Source organism: Carcharodon carcharias, chromosome 13 (assembly GCF_017639515.1).
Source record: "Carcharodon carcharias isolate sCarCar2 chromosome 13, sCarCar2.pri, whole genome shotgun sequence".
In the NCBI taxonomy this organism is placed as follows: Eukaryota; Metazoa; Chordata; class Chondrichthyes; order Lamniformes; family Lamnidae; genus Carcharodon; species Carcharodon carcharias.
This window is the reverse complement of record NC_054479.1, coordinates 122988603-123011742: the sequence shown is the minus strand read 5'-3', so window position 1 is coordinate 123011742 and position 23140 is coordinate 122988603. Positions and strand designations below refer to the sequence as shown.

The 23140-nt window shown below is 44.2% G+C and overlaps 1 protein-coding gene across 1 annotated transcript in view; it reads right to left on the bottom strand.

The window, feature by feature from the left end:
• mapk8ip2 (mitogen-activated protein kinase 8 interacting protein 2) overlaps positions 1 to 19927 on the bottom strand; it is a 70977-nt gene extending 51050 nt beyond the window's left edge. The window contains exons 1-2 of the mRNA XM_041203124.1: positions 19863 to 19927; positions 4078 to 4183 (exon numbers count right to left, since the gene is read on the bottom strand). Coding sequence (XP_041059058.1) covers positions 4078 to 4183; positions 19863 to 19927 — 171 coding nt within the window. The remainder of the gene's footprint in view (positions 1 to 4077; positions 4184 to 19862) is intronic.
• Positions 19928 to 23140: the final 3213 nt, after the last annotated feature.

The window sequence follows — 23140 nt, the reverse complement described above, 5'->3', positions numbered from 1 at the left end:
TCTAGTCATTTATTTCATTGCTGCTTGAGAGACCCTACTGTGCACAAATTGCCTGCTGTGATTCCTACGTTACAACTGTTGTCACATTTCAAAAGTATTTCATTTCCTGTAAAGGACTTTGAGATGTCCTGAAGATGTTATATAAATTTGAGTTATTTCTTTTTACTGCAGGTTAAACTCTTGATCTGAGTTTTAAATATGGGACAGTGTGGAGTGAACTTTATATCTGTGCTGTACCCACCCTCAGGGTGTTTGATGGGGCACTGTAGAGGGAGCTTCACTCTATAAATAATCCAATCTCAATGTTGGCATTGGGTGCCTGAAATGAAGATGTTCCTGATCCCCGTACTGTGCGGTAGCTTAATTAGGATATTTCCTGGGAGAACCCATTTTACAAGTCAGTCTCTGTTCTACATTTTATAATTAAATTGAGTTGTTGTGTTGGGAAAATTTTGTGAGAAGCTGCAGTCGCCGGGAGAAATAATCAGAGAATAGGGCTCCCATGTTACCCCAACCATGGAGCTGGGCATTCCTGCTGGGAACTGAGGTCGACACAATCACGAGTTGTATTTCCTCTCTAGCTCTCGGTCATTTTGACTTTTATCTGAATACCACCAATGATGTTGCAGTCAAGCTGTCCAGAAGCAAAGTCAAGAGTGAACTGAGAGAGAAGCACTGGTGCAGAACAGTTCAGTAATTGCCTCATTTCAATACCACTGCCACATACTGTCCACAAGCTGCTCTGATTAGACAATCTCATCAAAACCCACAGAAAGAAACAGAATTACAAGCATTTTTTTAAAAAGCAACTCAAATCTAATCTCCCTGATTACATAGTGGGCCACTGTTGTTGAAATGAACTTACAATATTTCAATTTCATTCAGCAATCCTGATTGGTCAGATTCCAATATCCTTCACTTAAAACTGCTTCCAATACTAATATTAATATCCCTATTGCCAATATACGGAACGGCCATTTTAGAAGTGATTGTTGGCCACCTGCCACATACTGAGATTCTGAGAGTCAGTACCACTGGCTTCTTAAAATATCCAATAATTTCATTCATTGTCTGCCCATCAAGCACTTATTATACTGTAGCTAACATACTGACACTGCAACTCATTATTCCTATAGGCTCAACGGTGGGGTCATGGAAAATGTGAACCATTTTCCGTATCCTTGGAGCCTCCCCTTCATAAAGACAGACATAGAAAATGAAATTCATCATTGCCTCCAGTGTGCCAGCTCAGCCTTCAGCCAAATGAGGAACACAGTATTTGAGGACCTGGATCTCAAAATCAAGAGTAAGATCATGGTTTACCAGGCAGCAGTGATCCCTGTACTTCCATATACTTCGAAGACTTGGACAACCAACAACAGGCACCTCAAAGCACTGGAGAAGCACCACTACTGGTGTCTTCACAAGATCCCCAGATCTAGGGATGCTGACCCATGACAGCATCCTCTCTCATGGGGCGTTAATCAGTCAAAGGCAGGAATGTCATTTGCATGCCTGACACCAAATTCCCAAAGCAACAGCTCCCAGGAGGACAGCAGAAAAGCTTTAGGGATGTCCTCAAAGCATCCCTGAAGGGGTCAAACAAACCCACCAACTCATGGGAGTCCCTGGCCTGTAACTCACCAAAATAGAAAAGACTGACTTGGGAAGGCATGGACACATCAAGAGACTTTGTCGGGAACACACAGAAACGAGTTGAAGCGTCAAAGAGAGCACATCCAAACAACTCATCTACCTGACTCTTCAAGCACCATCTGCCTTGTATGTGGCCGAGTCTGCGGATTGTGCTTTGGACTTAACAGCCATTTCAGAACCCATCAAACCAGAGTGGATGCAAGCCATCCTCAATCCCAAGGGACTGCCCAAGAGAAGACAGCAATCTACCTTATCTAATATATACACACTGGCACTCATTATACCCTATACAAAATATGCACACTGGCACTCATATTATTACTCAATGTACTCATAGCGGGACTCAAGAAACTCAACCAAACAGATGCAAACTCACTAATATTATACCCTAATTGAAAAGCATATTACTCCAAATACAACAGACCTTCCCATAATCTGGAATAACACAGGAACCATTGGGTTAGAAGTTTGAACACATTTTTGGTGAGTAAGGGTTGTAGGATACAATCCCAGAAACTGAATGGTGGAGAAACTCAAAACGTCTAAAATATTAGACCTTGGGCCTCATTTCCAAGATGCTGACGTGCTGCAGTGAATAAGAGACAACTTGCTCAGTGAGGAGACTGGCAGTGGTTTGGGGGGTGGGGGGTTTAAGCGGTGATGGTGGGAATGATTAATAGGGGAAAAAATAACATCGGTGGCAGGGGAGGGGAGGCGATTGTTAGCACGGGTGGGGGGGTAAGATTTTGGAGGTTGGGGACTGGTGGCTGAGAGGGCTGAGTTTGGGAGCGGAATCTTGTTGAGGTATCAGGGGTCTCGCCCATTGGCTGGAAAACCAGCGAGAGACCCGCACTGCCTCTTTTCCGGAAGGCCCAGCGAACTACATGCCAATCAGGCAGCAGCCAATCAGCCGCCAACAAATCTTGCGCTCAGCAGCGCCATGGAGGCAGCCATGGCTGCTGCCGGAAGAACACCTCCCTGGAGTCCCAGGGCAAAGGTAAAGTGCTGGAGGGGGAGGGGTTTCATGAGTTGGGGATTGTGGGTAGAGGAGGCAGGGGTGTCAGGAACAAGGGCATGGGTCGATCTCAGTGGGACCCCCCTCCCGAAGTCCAGTCTCTATATTAGGCACTGAGTGCCTAAGATCGAGGAACGCCTCCCAACTCCCACGCCCTGGAGCTGACAACTGCCCACAGGGTAGCAGCTGTTGTGCACGTCGCATGGTGACAATCCCATCGGCAGCTAGGTTAATCCCAGCGACGGTGAGATGAGGACCTTAAGTGGTCCTTAATTGGCCAATTAAGGGCCTCAATTGGTAGCAGAGCAGGAAGTTCGGCCATGGGCCTTCCCACCCAGAATTTAATTTGGGTGCTGGTGGGAAGGCGATAGGGTTCCGCCACCAGTCTGCTTAAGCACATGTCCTTCCCACCTCCAAATTCACCACCAGTGAGAACACATGATTCTGCCCATGGTGTGGGAATTGGTGGCTCAGAAGGGTGAGATTGGGGGATTGGGGATTGGTGGCTGGGAGGAGCGAGATTTGGGGTTGGGGCGACTGGTGGCTGAGAGTGGTGAGATTGGGGGTTTGGTGGCTAAGTGGAGTGATGTTGGGGGTTTGGTGGCTGAAAGGGGTGAGATTAGGGGTTTGGTGGCTGAGAGGGGTGAGATTGGGGGCTGTGGGGTTGGTAGCTGGGAGGAGTGAGATTAGGGGTTTGGGGGGTTGGTGGCTGGGAGGGGTGAGATTGGGGGGTGATGGCAGGGATTATCACATGATGGCATTAGGGGGAGAATGGGCATCTTGCTAGCCAATTAATGCTGCATTGTTCTGGGTGAGTTCAGTGATCAACGAGTGAAGCACAGGGGCAATAGAAAAATCTACAAATGGCCCTGCAAGAATTACAGAAATTATCCTTCACAGAATCATTACAGTGCAGAAGGAGGCCATTCGGCCCATTGTGTCTGCACCAGCTCTCCGAATAAGCAATTCATTAAGTGCCATTTTCCTGCCTTCTCCCTGAAACCTTCCACATTCTTCACTTTAAATGTTGCTGTTGTGGGTTCATGCTTTCAGCGCAACCTCCAATTTGGTGGATAGAAATGAATATGTCCTCCCTGCCTGAAGTGGCTTTGCAGACCAGTTAAAGCTCAAAAACCAGATGCTGCATGACTGAATTTATCAGCCATTTTGTCCCGTGCAGCATTCAACAGCCTTAGTCGTTCATGATAACTTCTATTCCTCTATTCATCCAATTATGTATCCAGCTCTTTTTAACAGTATCAATTACTGCAGCATTAACTAGTTCCTGTGCTCACTTGGAGAAAATTCCTCTGATCACTGCTGTCACTTGGTGTATGGAACTGGAACAACATTCAAGTCATAAAAATACATTTCAGGATGTTGTTTATGAAATGTTTTCCTCTTACCTTCTCATAGGGATCAGAGTCGTAGTTTAGTCCAATTCCACAGTCATCAGTAATTTCAGACAAATCTTCATCGTCAAACTCCTCCAGGCTGATATCATGGGCAGGTCTATGAGAAAGAGAGTATAAAATGGTCAGACAATCATTGCCTGTCATTAATTATCTATTGATGCATCACAGCCAATCCTGACTACAAACGTGTACCTGGGAACTATGGAAGCCACATCGAACTTTGCTGAAAACATCAGATTTGTGGTGGCGGGTTGAAGGTGGCAAATTGTGACATGGATTGTGAAGGACTAAAAGGAGATCAGAGAGGCTGAATGGGCAGAAAGTAGTAAATACAATTCAAGATAGAAAAATGTGAATTGACACGTTTGGAAGTAAGAATACAGAAAGAAAAAGAAACACCTTAAATAGAAAGAGTAGGGAAGGAAAGAGACTGGTGTGAAGATCCACAGGTCAACAAAAGTGACACCTCAGGTAAATATGGCCATAAAAAGGTAATTGGAATTCTTGGACTTAGAAAAATAGAATACAAAAGCTGATAGGGCAAGTAGGCAAGGCAGATAAGAATGTGTTTAGGATATTTGTTTTGTACATCAGGGCACTGAATAAATAAGTCATATTAAACTATTAGAAATTGCTGGGTAGGCCTCAGCTAGAATATTGTTATCAATCTGAGTACCACACTCAGCAAGAATATTTACCAGGAAGATACCAAGGATGAGATTGGAGAAGCTAGGATTGTTCTCCATACAAAAAAGACTAAGCGGAAAACTAGTGAAGATATTCAAAATTATGAGGGCTGTTGTTGGAACATGTAGGTAGAAACTATTTCCTCTGGAATGTGGGTAAATAACCATAGATTGTGATTATTAGAGGTCGATTTTTTCACTCAGAGGGTTGTTAAGATCTGGAATACACTAAGTGTGTGGGAATCAGATTCCATAGTAACTTTCAAAGGCCAGTTGAACAGGTACTTGATGAGCACTAATTTGCAGGGTTATTGGGGAAAAGCTGGAGCATGGGACTAATTACATAGCTCTTTCAAAAAGCCAGCACAGACAACAGGCCAAGTTCTGGTATGATAGCCAAGTGGTTATGGTACTGGGCTTGTAACCCCAAGATCAAGAGTTCAAATCTCACAATGGCAAACTATGACTGTGCCTGATTTATTCCAATTTGGTTTTCATTTAAAAGATTATCAAGAGTTCAAATCTCACCATGGCAAATTATGAAACAATGTAATTTCATCTGGGCAGGGAAAAGATCCAGACAACAGGCCGAATGGCTTCCTTCTGGGCTCTAGGATTCAATGATTCTAAACAAAAAGATAATATCGAATTTAACCAGGACCTTGGTCAAGTCACAGCTTAATCCAAGAGGACTGGAATATAAAGTTCAGTTATATGTTGCCTTGGTCAGGAGTATTGCATTCAATTCTGGCATCGCATCTCATGAAGGATATACTGGCCTTGGGAGAAGTGCAGCAGACTCATCAGACTAATACTGGGATCCAAGGCTTATATTTGGAAGACAGCTTGCATCAACTTGTTTTATATTCCCATTAGTTTAGAAAATTGAGGGGAAAGCTGATTAAGGTTTTCTTAGACTAGGTGGGATATTAATCAGTATCAGGAGTGAACAGGAGAGTGAATTAGACTATTAAAGGATATGGGGAGTGGGCAGGAGAGTTGGATAAAACAGGGTGAGATTATCAAGGATTTGGGGATTGAGTAGGAAAGTGAGATTGTATTTAGTGACTTGCGTGATCATGAACCTCACTGAATGTAATCAGGAACTTCACTCAATCTAATCAGAACTGAATCTGAACTTTTCAGAGGGCAATTAAGAGTCAACCATATTGCTGTGAGTCTGGAGTCACAGGTAGGCCAGGTAAGGGTGGCAGATTTCCTTCCCTAAAGGATATTAGTGAACCAGTTGGGTTCAACAATCAATCAATGATAGCTGTCATGATCACCATTACTGAGACTAGCTTTATATTCCAGATTTATTTAACAAATTTAAATTACACCAGCTGCCTAAGGAGCCTTGGTGAGTTTCTTCAGTGCATCTTGTAAATGGTACACACTGTTGCCACTGTTCGTCGGTGGTGTAGGGAGTGCATGTTTGTGGATGGAGTGTGGATCAAGTGGGTTGCTTTGTCCTGGATGGTGTCAAGTTCCTTGACTGTTGTTGGAGCTGTACTCATCCAGGCAAGTGGAAAGTATTCCATCAATTCCTGACTTGTGCCTTGTAAATGGTGGACAGGCTTTGGGGAGTCAGAATGTGAGTTACTCGTTGCAGGATTCCTAGCCTTTGACCTGCAGTTGTAGCCACGATATTTCCGGTCAATAGTAACCCTCAGGATGTTGGTAGTGTGGGACTCAGTGATGATAATGCCATGGAATGTCAAGAGATGGTTAGATTCTCCCTTGTTGGAGACGATCATTGCCTGGCACTTGTGTGGCACATATGTTATTTTTCACTTGTCAGCCCAAGCCCATATTGTCCATGTCTTGCTGCATTTCGACATGGACTGCTTCAGTATCTGAGGAGTCACAAATGGTGCTGAACATTTGCAATCATCGAACATCCTAACTTCTGACCTTATGATGTAGGAAGATCATTGATGAAACAGCTGAAGGTGGTTGGGCCTAGGACACTACCCTGAGGAACTCCTGCAGTGATGTCCTGGAACTGAGATGATTGACCTCCAACAACCACAACCATCTTCCTTTGTGCCAGGTATGACTCCCCGATTCCCATTGACTCCAGTTTTGCTAGGGCTCCTTGATGCCATAATCGGTCAAACGCTGCCTTGATGTCAAGGGCAGTTACTGTCACCTCACCTCTGAAGTTCAGCTCTTTTGTCCATGTTTGAAGCAACGTTGTAATGAGATCAGAAGGTGAATGACCCTGGCGGAACCCAAACTAAGCATCAGTGGGCAGATTATTGCTAAGTGAGTGCCGCTTGATAGCACTGTTGATGACCCCTTCCATCACTTTATTGATGATCAAGAGTAGACTAATGAAGTGGTAATTGGCTGGGTTGGATTTGTCCTGCTTTTTGTGTACAGGACATACCTGGGCAATTTTCCACATTTCTGGGTAGGTGCCTGTGTTGTGGCTGTGCTGGAACAGCTTGGCTAGGAGCGCAGTAGGTTCTGGAGCATAAGTCTTCAGTACTATTGCCAGAATATTATCAGGGCCCATAGTCTTTGCAGTATCCCGTGCTTTCAGCCATTTCTTGATATCGCATGGAGTAAATCAAATTGGGTGAAGACTGGCATCCGAGACACTGGGAACATCCGGAGGAGGCCAAGATGGATCATCACTCGGCACTTCTGGCTGAAGATTGTTGTGAATGTTTAATCTTTTGGATTGATGTGCTGGGCTTCTCCATCACTGAGGATGGGGATATTTGTGGAGTCTCCTCCTCCTGTTGTTTAATTGTCCACCACCATTCGTGACTGGATGTGGCAGGAATGCAGAGCTTCGATCTAATCCTTTGGTTGTGGAATTGCTTAGCTCTGTCTATCACTTGCTGCTTATGCTGATTGGTACACAGGTAATCCTGAGTTGTAAATTCACCAGATTGACATCTCATATTTAGGTATGCCTGGTGCTGTTCCTGGCATGCCCCCCTGCACTCTTCTTTGAACCAGGGTCGATCCCCTGGTTTGGTGGTAATGGTAGAGTGGGGAATGTGCCAGGTCAGGCGGTTACAGATTGCGATTGAGTACAATTCTGCTGCTGCTGATGGCCCACAGCACCTCATAGTTGCCCAGTCTTGAGTTGCTAGATCTGTTCAAAATCTATCCCATTTAGCACGGTGATAGTGCCACACAACACGATGGAGGGTATTTTCAATGTGAAGACCGGACTTTGTCTCCACAAAGTGGAGTGGTCACTCCTACCAATACTGTTTGGACAGAGGCATCTTTGACAGGCAGGTTGGTGAGGATGAGGTCAAGCATGTTTTTTCCTCCTGTTGGTTCCCTCACCACCTGCCACAGACCCAGTCTAGTAGCTATGTCCTTTAGAACTCAGCAAGCTTGGTCTGCCTGTGGTGGTGCTACTGAGCCACTCTTGGTGATGGACATTGAAGTTCCTCACCCAGAATACATTCTGCCCCTTGCCACCCTCAGTGCTGCCTCCAAGTGGTGTTCAACCTGGAGGAGCATTGATTCATCAGCTGAGGGAGGGTGATACGTGGTAATCAGCAGGAAGTTTCCTCACCTGTGTTTGACCTGATGCCATGAGACTTCACACGTGCCTGAGTCAATGTTGAGGACTCACAGGGCAACTCCTTCCTGACTCCATATCAGTGTACCAACACCTCTGCTGGGTCTGTCCTACTGGTGGGACAGAACATACCCAGGGATAGTGATAGTAGTGTCTGGGACATTATCTGTAAAGTATGATTCCGTGAGGATGACTATGTCAGGCTGTTGTTTGATTAGTCTGTGAGACAGCTCTCCCAATTTTGGCACAAGCCCCCAGATGTTAGTAAGGAGGGCCTTGCAGGGTCGACAGGGCTGGGCTTGCTGTTGTCATTTCCTGTGCCTAGGTCGACGCTGGGTGGTCCGGTTTCATTTCTTTTTACTGACTTATCACATTGGGGTGATACAACTGAGTGGCTTGCTAGGCCATTTCAGAGGACATTTAAGAGGCAACCACATTACTGCGAATCTGAAGTCACATGCAGGCCAGACCAGCTGAGGGTGGCAGATTTCCTTCCCTAAAGAACATTAGTGAACCAGATGGGCTTTTACGACAATCGACAATGGTTTCATGGTCATCATTAGACTTTTAATTCCATATTTTAAATTAATTCAAATTTTACCCAGGTCCCCAGAGCTTTACCCTGGGCCTCTGGATTACCAGTCCAATTACAATACCACTGCACCATCACCTCCCCCAATTTTATAATTACTAGATAATCCATTTTTGTGATGGTGATTAAGGGACAAATATTGGCCTGGACACCAGCTCTTCCCTGCTCTTCTTTGAAATAGTGCCTTGGAATCTTTTACGTCCACACAAGCAGGCAGATGGGGGTCTCAGTTTAATGTCTCACCCAAAAAATGGCACCTCCAACAGTGCAGTACTCCTTGGGTACTGCACCGGAATCCCACCCTTGATTTTTGTGCTCAAGCCCTACAGTGGGACCTGAACCCAGAACCTTGTGACTTAGAGGCAAGAGTGTACCAGCTGGGCAGCAGCTGTAAGTATAAGAGACCATTGCCCTGGGAATCAGCGGTCCCAGGATGACTCAGGGGCCTTTGGGAATAAAAGTCAGAGAAGAACAAAAACAATCAGGAAAACCAAGCCTTCCTGCTGCTGCACTCAGGATCTGGGTAACTGAGCTTCTCGTAAACACATGACATCGAAAATGCTTGAATTAGAAGCAAAGGACAAAGAAATGGTTTTTAAAAGGAAATTAGAAATTGCGAAGATAGAAAAGGAGGAAAGAGAAAGAGAATTCCAACTGAAAATATTGACAGTTAGAAAAGAGATGTCAGTAGGTGAGAAAGGATTTGTCACTAGAGTAGAACCCAGTGGGGTTATGTTTAAATTTGTACAAGTTCTTCCAAAGTTTAAGGAAACAGATATTGAAGCATTCTTTATTTCATCTGATAAGCTAGCTAAACAGATGAAATGGCCACAAAAAAACTGGACGGTACTATTACAATCTAAGCTATTAGGTAGAGGGCTTGAGGTTTTTTGCTTCGCTTTCAGAAAAAGCTATTTTGAGTGCATATGAGTTGGTTCCTGAAGCATACAAGCAGGAATTTAGGAAAATGAGAAGACAGCCCAGAAAAACTTGTACTGAGTTTGAAAGAGTAAAACAAAGTAATTTTGACCAGTGGACACGGATGTTCAAAATAGAGACAATAGGGAAGTAATTCTTTTGGAAGACTTTAAAGTAGTGAGAATTCACATGGAGGAACAGAGGGTTGATTCTGTAAGACAAGTAGCAGAGATAGTGATGATTAGGACTTAGTTCATGGAGCTAAACCTTTTTTCCGTCACCCTTTCAAAGGGTAAAAAGTGGGAAGGTGAAAGGAAGGCAGGTAGTCAGGGAAGAGAAAGAGTGGCTGGATATTCCCAGGAAGTTTTTTTTCAGAACAAAAAGGAAAGTGCTGAAGGTAGAAGTGACATTTGAAAATTGAGGTGTTTTCATTGTAATAAAGTGGGGCACACAAAGTCAGTGTGTCGGAGATTGCAGGAAAAATCTGTAGGAATATGAGGGGAATAGATAGAGTGGACAGGATAAAATTGTTTCCCTTGATGGAGAATTCTAGAACCAGGGGACATAGATTCAAGATAAGTGGCAGAAGGTGTAGGGGGGACGTGAGGAAGGGCTTTTTTACGCAGAGGGTAGTGGGTGTCTGGAATTCGCTGCCCAAGTTGGTGGTAGAGGCAGAAACTCTATAAACTCTTTTAAAAAGTACCTGGATCTGCACCTTAAGTGCTGTAAGCTGCAGGGCTATGGGCCGGGTGCAGGAAGGTGGGATTAGAAAGGGCACCTGGGTGTCCTCGGGCTGGCATGGACAATTTGGGCCAAATGGCCTCCTTCTGTGCTGTAACTTTTCTATGGTTCTATCATTCTGCTTCCCTGCATCGATGTTTAAAATGTAAAGTCCAGACAGAGGCCCCCTTCTTCCGGATGCTTCTAATTTACAGCAAGAAGTTAAAAGCCGAATAGAAGTTTTTTCCTGATATTCTGGCGAGAAGTTTCTCTGGTCGAAAGCTTCTCGAGTTGCAAGGTCAATCTACCGACATTGGAAACAAGATGGTCCCAGAGCTGCTCCAGAGATGAGTACTGAATGGGTCCAAACCAGCCTGTGGTATCAATTACCCCAGCAATGTTTCACATTTGGGCTTTTGCTTTCCATATACCTCCGAGTCAGCAGGCCCAGAGTTCAATGGATGGAATACGGAACGCAGAAGGCAGAATTCCTCAGAATCCTAGAAACACCTGAAAAGTAACTGACTGCCAGTGTCTGCTTCAAATTTGGTCCCCTTGAATGCACATCCACCTTCTTCCATACCGCAAAACCCAGACTTTTTAGGCTTCATTACTGATAAATCAACATTTTGTTTTCTTCTCTAATCACCAATAAAGAAATATTCTCTGATTGGCAGAACGTAATAAGTAGTGTTCTCCAGTGATCTGTACTGGGGTTTTAGCTTTTCACCATTTTTATCAATGACTTGGATGATGGAATGGAAAATTACATATCCAAGTTTGCAGATGGCAAAATATGGCAAACGGAGTTCAAGGAAGAGAAGTGTGAGGTCATCCATGGGCTTAAGAAAGATAAATCAGGGTAGCTTCTAAATGGTGAGAGTCTAGAAACTGCAAAAACAAATGGATCCGGCAGCCTAGGTAAACAATATGTTAAAAACTGGTCTGTGCAAAAGATAATCAAAAAACTAATGGTGGGGGGAGGGAGGGGGTGGAGGTTGGGGAGAGGTGGTGGTTGTGAATGGTAGATTAAATATTTGAAAGGATTCCTCATGCCAAGTGCTCATTGAATCATTTTCACTCTCTAATCTGGGAATACTGTGAATACTGTGCATGGATAATCTGATTGGAAGTTTAAAATTCTTTGAAGCACAGACAGATAATAATATTGCAATCTGAATGCAAATGATGATTAATCAATTTCTCGTTTTACTCAGTCTTTCATTTCCACTTTGTTGACGTAAGTGAAAATTTGAAATGTCAGGTTCTGCATCACTCAAAGTATTTTTTATGAAGTGAGGCACGTCAATGCTGGGAATGGTACACTTTCCACATTGTCCCATCAAACACTCCCAGGGCATGCACAGTACAGGTCAGATAGAGAGTAAAGCTACCTCTACAGTGTCTCATCAAACACACTCAGGGGAGATGTGAGGATTTAGAGAAGAGGATGCTGACAGAAATAAAGACAATACTGGTGTAAGTGCTGCTTACAGTAACTCACATACCGCAGCTTCTTGTATCCCTGCACCAGACACAGTAATGCAGACAGCCCACATCATCACTAAGAAGTGGTCACCGATTGATTATTTTTCGTTCCAACAATGATACGAGTACAACAGATCAGATACTATCTGACCTGCCCGAACCCAGAGGCCCAAGGCCAGACCCAAATAAAGTCTCAGGCCTGATTTATATTTTATGTGCCTTGACCTCAGTGGTGGAAAAATAATATCAAATAGAGTTAGATCAGACAGCAGGGGTGGGGCATGGTCAAGAGGACTGTGGAGTTGTGGGTAGGGGGACATACCTTGCTTTTCCCTGCCCCAGAGGCAGTTTTAAATTCATTTTTAACATAAACACATTTTTAGTTGGTGGACGCAGGAGGCACTGAAGAATCCTGAGTGAAGTTGGCTCCATCCATCAGAAACAAATTTCCCAGAAGGATTCTTCAACAGGCTTTAAACCTTTCATTAATACATACAAAGGGCCAAGGGCTAGATCTTAACTCTGTGCAATTGTGTAAAACAGATAGCGAGGTGGCAGCCTGTTAACTTCAACAGAAACAAAAATGGGGAGAGGAGTGAAATGGGCTGCCAATTTGTTATCGCTTGTTTTACATTATTGGATACAGTCAAGATCTAGCCTTAGGCCCCTTATGGATGTTAATATGGGGCCTAATGTCTGATTTAGTCGGCCCCCAGTGCGCCTAATAGGTTGGCCCAGTGAATTTAGCATTGACCCAAATGTACAGACTGGGTGCAAATCCTCCCTCTGCTAAATTGGCATTGGTCATGCCTGTTTTACATCCAAACAATGGGCACAATGCATATCAATCTCTACCATGCTATTTCAACAGGGATCACTGATGGGGAGACTCCCTCTGTAAAAGGCAGTTCCCTGATTGGGAGACTCCAACATAAGAGTGGTTATAAAATGCATACCAATTTCTACTCCTAGATCTGATTTCCTCTCTTCAACCCGCTCTTTGAGACCCCCCTTTCCATTGTGTCACCTCTATGCGCTGGCCTCCTTGCCTTTATGATTTCCTTCCTCACTGCAGTCCCTTCTGTCTGTCCTGTCTCCTTCCAGGTGTAAAAGTCTGCACTCCCTGAAGCATAGTCCCTGACGTGTTCCTCATCGCCATTCCCTGCTCCATTCTGTGAGCTCTTTCCCACGTGCCACATCCAAAACGAATGCCAGATCAGGACCCATTACCACTTCCTTTGGCTTTTGTACAATGAAACCTTTTACCATTTAATTTCTCCTGCTCTCCACCCTAACACAGACTTTCCCTTATGTTCTTGCTCCCTTTTCCTGCCTTTCATTTGCTCAAAACCTATTACATGTCTATCGTTCTTCCGTTCTGATGAAAGGTCACGATCTGAAATGTTAACTCTGTTTCTCTCCACAGATGTTCCCTGACTTGCTGAGTGTTTCCAGCATTTCTGTTTTTATGCCATATTAGGGGTCCCTGAGCACAGTGAGTAAATGTTCCCAGAATTGATTGTCACAGTGCCCAGGAGGCACTGAGAGCAAAACCAAGGAGCATCTCAGGGAAGCGGAAGCATGTCAGGAGGAGAACTGAGAATCACCAGAGTGTCACACCTGAGTAATGTATTGAAGGTGAGTGAATGTACTAGTAAGGCTACCAAATGGAAGTACTTGTAACGGTGTGTGTTTGTCAGTGTAAGTGCCACTTTGTATAGCTGGATGTTTGGATATCTGTCAGTGTCTGAACTCTATGGGCTCTAGAGGGTGTGTGAGAATGGAAATAGATGTGTACCTAATTGCCATGGGTGTATGGTGTGGTGCATATTAATGAGTATATGTATAAATGAATGTATGTATATCTGGGTGTCTGCTTGTATGTATATATGAATGAATTGATAATATTATATGTAGATGTATGGGGGATCATTATGGGCATGTATGTGTATGTACATAGCAATATGATGCTTAGATTGAGAGGTGTGTAGTTAGAGATGTGTATAGATGTGTATATGTGTGAGAGGAATGGGGTTATATGTATATTAATCTGTGTGTCTGTACATGTTTGCATGCAGAGATGTGGGTACGGTGATGTGTATGTGCAAATAGATGGGTATGTGTGTGCGTGTAAATGGATGTATGTGCAGTTCGGGGTATCTGAGGGATGGGTGTGCGCGCATAAGGATGGGTGTGTAATTATGTGTGTGCCTGGATGTAAATGTATGCATGTGTGTAGGTGGGTGTAGGTGGATGGGAGTACTGTGTATGTGTGAATGGCACGTTTGACACAGCTGACCACACTACCCTCCTCCAACATTCTCTGCCATTATCCAGCTGGCTCCATTTCTTTCTATCCAGTTGTTGCCATAAAATCTCCTGCAATGGCTTCTTAGTCTGCTTCTGCAGTGTTAACTCTGGTGTCCATGCATATATTCTTGGCCCCCTACTATTTCTCCTCTACATGCTGGCCCTCAGCGACATCATCCAAAAACGCGCCAGGTTCCACATGAATACTGCCCATACCCAGTTTTACTTTGGCACCGCTTCTTTCGACAACATCCACTGCCTCTGATTTGTCATGCTTCTTGTTTTACATGTAGTATTGGATCAGCAGAAATTTACACCAATTATGTCCCTGTGACAAACTCCACTGAGGATTTCAATGAAGAGTGCAGAAGGGCAAGCCAGGAGCAGCAGCAGGCATATCTAAAAATGAGGAGCCAACCTAGTGAAGCTATAACACAGGACTACTTGCATGCCAAACAGTGGAAACAGCATGTGGTAGACAGAGCTAAGTGATCCCACAACCAATGGATCGGATCAAATCTCTACAGTCCTGCCATATTTAGTTATAAATGGTGGTGGACAATTAAACAAAACTAACCAGAGGAGGAGGCTTCATAAACATCCTCATCCTCATTGATGGGGGAGCCCAGCACATCAGTGCACAAGGGCAAAGATGAAGCATTTACAACAATCCTTAGCCAGAAATACTGAGTGGGTGGCCCATCTCAGGGGCTTTATCCTGCCATCCCCAGCATCACAGATGCCAGTCTTCAACTAATTTTATGTACTCCATATGATATCATGAAACAGCTCAAGGCACTGGATACTGCAAAGGCTATGAGCCAAGATAACATCCCAACTGTAGTACTGAAGACTTGTGCTCCAGAACTAGCCACACCTGTAGCCAAGCTGTCCCAGTGCAGCTATAACACTAGTATCTATCTGACAATGAGAAATTGCCTAGGTATGTCTTGCCCACAAAAGCAGTCAAATCCAATCCAGTCAATTACCACCCCATCAATCTACCCTCAATCATCAGCAAAGTGATGGAAGGTTTTGTCAATAGTGCTATCGAGTGGCACTAATGCAGCAATAATTTGTTCACTGATGCTCAGTTTAGATTCTGCCAGGGAGACTTTACAGCCTTGGTCCAAACGTGGACAAAAGAGCTGAACTCCAGAGGTGAGGTGAGATGAGAGTGGCTGTCCTTGACATCAAGGCAGCATTTTACTGAATGTGGCATCAAGGAGTCCTAGCAAAACTGAAGTCAATGGGAATCAGTGGAATAATTCTCCACTGGTTGGAATCATATCTATCACAAAGGAAGGTGGCTGCGGTTACTGGAGATCAATCACATCAGTCCCAGGACATCACCGCAGGAGTTCCTCAGGGTAGTGTCCTAGGCCCAACCATCTTCAGCTGCTTCATCAATGACCTTCCTTTCATCATAAGATCAAAAGTGAACATATTCATTGACAGTGCTCAGTACCATTTGTGACTCCTCAGATATTGAAGCAGTCTGTGTCTATATGCAGCAAGACCTGGACAATATTCAGGCTTGGTCTGATAAGTGGCAAGTAACATTTGCGCTACACAAGTGCCAGGCAATAACAATCTCCAACAAGAGTGAATCTAACCATCTCTCCTTGACATTCAATGGCATTACCATCACTGAATCTTCCACCATCAATATCCTGGGGGTTACAATTGGCCATAAAATTAACTGGATCAGCCATATAAATATTGTGGCTACAAGAGCCGGTCAGAGGCTGGCAGTTCAGCAGTGAGTAATTTACCTCCTGACTCTCCAAAGCCATCTACAAGGCACAGATCAGGACTGTGATAGAATACTCTCCAATTGCTTGGATAAGTCCACCTCCCATAACATGCAAAAAGCTCAACACCATCCAGGACAAAGCAGCCGGTTTGATTGGCATCTCATCCACCACCTTAAACATTCAGTCCCTCTGTCATCTTCCAAAGCACAATTAGATTTCCAGAAGGCATTTGATAAAGTTCCACGTCAAAGGTCATTGCAGAAAATAAAAGTTCATGGTATAAGGGGTAAATATTGACACGAATAGAAGATTGGCTGGACAACAGGAAACAGAGAGTAGGCATAAATAGGTATTTTTCAGATTGGCAAGATGTAATGAGTAATGTGCCACAGGGATCAGTGCTGGGACCTCAACTATTTACAATTTATATAAATGACTTGGTGAAGGGATGGATGGGATGGCTGCCAAATTTGCTGATGACAGAAAGAAAGGTAGGAAAGTAAGTTGTGAAGAGGACAGAAGGAGGCTACAAAAATGTATAGATAGGTTAAGTGAGTGGACAAAGATCTGACAAATGGGGTATAATGTGGGAAATGTGAAATTGTCCATTTTGGCAGGAAGAATAAAAGAGAGACATATTATCTAAATGGTGAGAGATTTCACAGCTCTGAGATGCAGAGGGATCTGGCTGCCTTAGTGCGTGAGTGCAGGTACAGCAATTAATTAGGAAAGCTAATAGAATGTTATTATTTATTGCAAGGGGAATTGAATACAAAAATAGGGAGGTTATGCTTCAGTTATACAGTGCACTAGTGAGACCACACCTGGAGTACTGTGTACAGTATTGGTCAATTTATTTAAGGAAATATATAAGTGCATTGGAAACAGTTCAGAAAAGGGTTTACCAGGCTTATACTTGGAATGGGTCGGTTGTCTTATGAGGAAAGAACTTGACTGAAACATATAAGATCCTGAGGGGTCTTGATAGGGTGGATGTGGAGAGGATGTTTCCTCTTGTGAGAGAATCTAGAACTCAAGACCACTGTTTAAAAATAAGGGGTCGCCCATTTAAAATGGAAAGATGAGGCGGAATTTTTTCACTCAGAGGGTCGTGAGTCTTTGGAACTCTCTTCCTGAAAAGGCAGTGGAAGCAGAGTCTTTGAATATTTTTAAGGCAAAGGTAGATAGATTCTTGGTAAGCAAGGGGATGGTAGGTTACTGAGGGTAGGTGGGATGCAGATTTGAGGTAACAATCAGATCAGCCATGACCTTATTAAATGGCGGAGCAGGCTCGAGGGGCTGAATGGCCCATTCCTGCTCTTTGTTCGTATGTTCATATAAATTCTGGTCTTGCCAGTGCACTTACATCCCATGAAAGAATGGAAACAAAAATTCTCTGATCACTGATTCCATCCCTCCCCTCACCAGTCTCTGAGGCTAGACCAGATGGTTCACACCACTGATGTCCTATTTGACCTTGAGCTGCGCTTAAGAATATAAGCACTAGGAGGGGTAGGCCATACAGCCCATCGAGCTTGCTTCACTATTCAGTAAGAACATGGCTGAACCTTTACCTCAACTCTGTTTATCTACTTTATCCCATAGCCCTAGATTCCCTTAGTGCCCAAAAATCTATCAATTCTAGTCTTCAATATACTGAGCATCCCCAGGCCTCTGGAATAGAGAATCCCAAAGATTTACAACCACCTGATTGAAGAAATTTCTCTGCATCTGGGTCCTGAATGACTGATCCTTTAACCTGAGACTATGATCCTCAATTCTAAGCTCTCCAGCCAGCAGAAAGAGTGTTTCAACATCTATCTGGTCAAGCCCTCTGAGAATTTTATTAGTTTCCATAGGAACAGCTCTCATTTTTCTAACTCTAGAGAATATAGGTCTAGACTGCCCAATCTCTCCTCATAGGATAATCCTTTCATCTTAGGAATCAATCTAGTAAACTTCACTGAACCCTCTCTAAAAGGCAAATGTTCTTACAGTCAGGTGTCTGTAATCGCCCCGGTGGCTGGAGACCTAATTAGTTACAAAATTTCTGCCGGCGAGATGCACTCAGCCTACACCTCAGCCAATTTCCATTACTAAGGCTGTCTAGTTTTATTTCCCTAATATCATCCATCATTAATACCTGCCTCAGCTCAGCTGATCTGAAATACTCATCTACGACTATGTAACCTCTTGTCCTGACTAATCTAATACTCTCCTGGCTGGATGCCCACCTTACACCCACATAAACTTGAGCTCATCAAAAATCTGCTGCATGTATCCCAACTCACCAATTTTTATTCACCCATCACCCTGTGTTTCCTCACCTTCACTGGCTCCCAGTCCAGCAACACCATTTTAATCTTCTCATCCTTGTTTTCAAATCCCTCCATGATCTCACCCCTCTCTATCTTTGTAGGTTCTTCCAGCCCTACATTCCTCTGAGATCTTTGCACTTCTCCAAACTGACCACGAGTATTTCTGACTTTAGTCACACCACCATTGATGGCTATGCCTTCAGCTGTCTAGGTCCTAAATGCTAGAATTTCCTCCCTAAACCTTTCATCTGCCTTTCTACCTCTTTCTCCTCCTTTAAGATGCTCCTCAAAACCTAATTACCTTTTGGCCACTTGTCATAGTATCTCCTTATGTAGTTTGTGTCAAACTTAGTTTGATAACATTCCTCTGAAGGGCCTTAGGACGTTACATAAAATGTACAGCACAGAAACAGGCCATTTACCCAACTGTTCCACATCAGTGCTTACGTTTCACATATACCTCCTCTGACCCATCTTCATTTAACTCTATCTGCGTAACCTTCCATTCTTTTCTCCCTCATGTGTTTACCCAATTTCCCCTTAATCTATCACCTCTTTCGTTTTAAGGTGCTCCCTAAAACCAACTTCATTGACCTAGCATTTGGTAATTCGTTATAATATCTCCATTTATGGCTCAACAAATTTTGTTTCATAACGTCTTTAGCTATTTTACCATATTAAGTACCTGCAACAGTGACGACATTTCAAAAGTACTTCACTGGAAGTAAAGCACTTTGAGATGTCTGCTGGTCGTGAAAGGTGCTGTATTAATGCAAGTAGTTCCTTTTTATTAGATAAATGCGAGTTATATATATTGGTTGGGTGTAGGTGTGTGCCTGTGTATGGGCGTGTATGTCGTTGGGCGTGTGAATGCTTGTCTGTCTTTGCATATGTATATGGGTGTGTCTAGTTGTGTGCGTTTGCAGTTGTGTTGTAGAGATGGGTGTGTGGTGGGGGAAGGGAGTAATGATATTTCATTGTGAAATAAAGATCAATAAATAACACAAATCATATGTTAACATCAAAGATGGGATTCTAATTCTAGTTTCAGAACAGGCCGCACTAACCGCATATCAGACCCTGAAACAAGCCGCTATACTTTAAAAACATGTATAAATATCATTGACAATCCACCAGGCCCAGCACTGACTGCCCTTTAGTCATGGCCTGCGATATTTTCATCCTTGAGACATTCGCTAACAAAACGGCTTTGCATCTTTAGCCTTACCGGCAAACCATTGCTATGTTTAACATTAAATTAAATTATTATTTTTTTTTAAATCGCAACATTCAGATGGTGTATTGTGTATGGGTTTAGCTAATCATTAATAGGAAACAATAACAGATTTAGTGTTGAAATGCAGCACAGTAGTCAGAAGTAACGGCCGCATGGATATGAATACGTTTTGAAAAATATTTAAAATCTGCTCTTACCTGCAGCCCGGAGGGGAGAGAGAGTGGAAGGTTGACAGGGAAAACATCTCTGTGGGATCCGCCATCTTCTGACGCAAAAAATAACCCAAGGACACAAGAGCCTTTGCAATTGATGGGAGGAGAGGCAAAAAAAAACAAAATCAAAGCTTCCAATTCAGGGAGAAACCGCAATCCGGGCTCTTCACAAGCATCAGGAGCTTCGATGGTGGGAACAAATAATTGACTCTACTAAATTCTAACTGGCACAGATGTGGAAATATATTGACATATGCTACATATAAACATTATATTACGAGGGACCAACCAGCACCGCCGAACACCTGGACCCCGGTACTAACGCGGCTGCATCACCGCGATGTCCCGGGACCGCTGCCCTGCGCACTTGGGGCACTGGTTTGCGTCGAAAATTAATGTTCTGCTTTTTTTTTGTTGCGGAGAACGAGGGTTTTTTTTTTGGAGGCTACATAACCGCAATGCAAACCAGCTCGGCTCTTGCTGCACCCAGCTCCTCACATTGACCGTGCAGAGGGATGCTGCGGATGAAGCAAGGGGGAGGGGGGGATTAACACGTCACGGTGTGGAAAGGAATTATTTTATTCCCCCACCCCATCTCTTTATAAATAACCCACAAGCTGCCGAGTTTACCCTACAGTGATCCTCGACGCCCGTCACTGAGAACTGATTCAAAGGGGAGATTGGAACTAGGAGCTGTCCACAGCCCCGTGGTGCTGAATTTCTACAGCTCCCGCGGTCATGGGGCGCCAACGTTAAGTTCTAAGCCACGAATTGAACAATTTGGATTCATAAAGCGCCTTTAACCTAGTACAACCATTATCGAACAAAACTTGACCCTAATCCGCGTAAAGAGATATCATATTAGAAGACCAAAAGCGCGGTCAAAGAAGTGGCTTTTAAAAGACTTGCACTTATTTAACATCTTTCAGATGTTAGGGCTCTCCGAGGCACTTTATAACCAATGAGGTATCCATGAGCAATCAAGGCTGTGATGTAGGTAAGAAAAGCTTAAAGGAGACCTGGAGCTACAGGGAGGAAATTTCAAAACTTGCAGTGATGCATATATCACCTTTTTATTGAGTTTAACATCTTCAGCATGGACAAAGGGAAAATTATGCCATCCTTGTTGCTTGTATAAAAACAAAGAAACTACGGATGCTGGAAATCCAAAACAAAAACAAAAACAGAATTACCTGGAAAAACTCAGCAGGTCTGGCAGCATCGACGGAGAAGAAAAGAGTTGACGTTTCGAGTCCTCATGACCCTTCGACAGAACTTGAGTTCGAGTCCAAGAAAGAGTTGAAATATAAGCTGGTTTAAGGTGTGTGTGTGGTGGTGGGGGGGGGGGTGGGGGGGTGCGGAGGGAGAGGGAGAGAGAGAGAGGTGGAGTGGGGGTGTGGTTGTAGGGACAAACAAGCAGTGATAGAAGCAGATCATCAAAAGATGTCAACAACAATAATACAAAATAACACATAGGTGTTAAAGTTAAAGTTGGCGATATTATCTAAACAAATGTGCTAATTAAGAATGGATGGTAGGGCACTCAAGGTATAGCTCTAGTGGGGGTGGGGAGAGCATAAAAGATGTAAAAAAAAATAAATAAATATTTTTTTTTCTTTTTCTCTTTTTATAATGGAAATAGGTGGGAAAAGGAAAATCTATATAATTTATTGGAAAAAAAAGAAAAGGAAGGGGGAAACAGAAAGGGGGCGGGGTGGGGGAGGGAGCTCACGACCTAAAGTTGTTGAATTCAGTAATCAGTCCAGATGGCTGTAAAGTGCCTAGTCGGAAGATGAGGTGTTGTTCCTCCAGTTTGCGTTGGGCTTCACTGGAACAATGCAGCAAGCCAAGGACAGACATGTGGGCAAGGGAGCAGGGTGGAGTGTTAAAATGGCAAGCGACAAGGAGGTTTGGGTCATTCTTGCAGACAGACTGCAGGTGTTCTGCAAAGCGGTCGCCCAGTTTACGTTTGGTCTCTCCAATGTAGAGGAGACCACATTGGGAGCAACGAATGCAGTAGACTAAGTTGGGGGAAATGCAAGTGAAATGCTGCTTCACTTGAAAGGAGTGTTTGGGTCCTTGGATGGTGAGGAGAGAGGAAGTGAAGGGACAGGTGTTGCATCTTTTGCGTGGGCATGGGGTGGTGCCATAGGAAGGGGTTGAGGAGTAGGGGGTGATGGAGGAGTGGACCAGGGTGTCCCGGTGGGAGCGATCCCTATGGAATGCCGATAAGGGGGGTGAAGGGAAGATGTGTTTGGTGGTGGCATCATGCTGGAGTTGGCGGAAATGGCGGAGGATGATCCTTTGAATGCGGAGGCTGGTGGGGTGATAAGTGAGGACAAGGGGGACCCTATCATGTTTCTGGGAGGGAGGAGAAGGCGTGAGGGCGGATGCGCGGGAGATGGGCCGGACATGTTTGAGGGCCCTGTCAACGACCATGGGTGGAAAACCTCGGTTAAGGAAAAAGGAGGACATGTCAGAGGAACTGTTTTTGAAGGTAGCATCATCAGAACAGATGCGACGGAGGTGAAGGAACTGAGAGAATGGGATGGAGTCCTTACAGGAAGTGGGGTGTGAGGAGCTGTAGTCGAGATAGCTGTGGGAGTCGGTGGGTTTGTAATGGATATTGGTGGACAGTCTATCACCAGAGATTGAGACAGAGAGGTCAAGGAAGGGAAGGGAAGTGTCAGAGATGGACCACGTGAAAATGATGGAGGGGTGGAGATTGGAAGCAAAATTAATAAATTTTTCCAAGTCCTGACAAGAGCATGAAGCGGCACCGAAGTAATCATCAATGTACTGGAGAAAGAGTTGTGGAAGGGGGCCGGAGTAGGACTGGAACAAGGAATGTTCCACATACCCCATAAAGAGACAGGCATAGCTGGAGCCCATGCGGGTACCCATAGCCACACCTTTTATTTGGAGGAATTGAGAGGAGTTGAAGGAGAAATTGTTCAGCATGAGAACAAGTTCAGCCAGACGGAGGAGAGTAGTGGTGGATGGGGATTGTTTGGGCCTCTGTTCGAGGAAGAAGCTAAGGGCCCTCAGACCATCCTGGTGGGGGATGGAGGTGTAGAGGGATTGGACGTCCATGGTGAAGAGGAAGCGGTTGGGGCCAGGGAACTGGAAATTGTTGATGTGACGTAAGGTGTCAGAGGAATCACGGATGTAGGTGGGAAGGGACTGGACAAGGGGAGAGAGAAGGGAGTCAAGATAACGAGAAATGGGTTCTGTGGGGCAGGAGCAAGCTGAGACGATCGGTC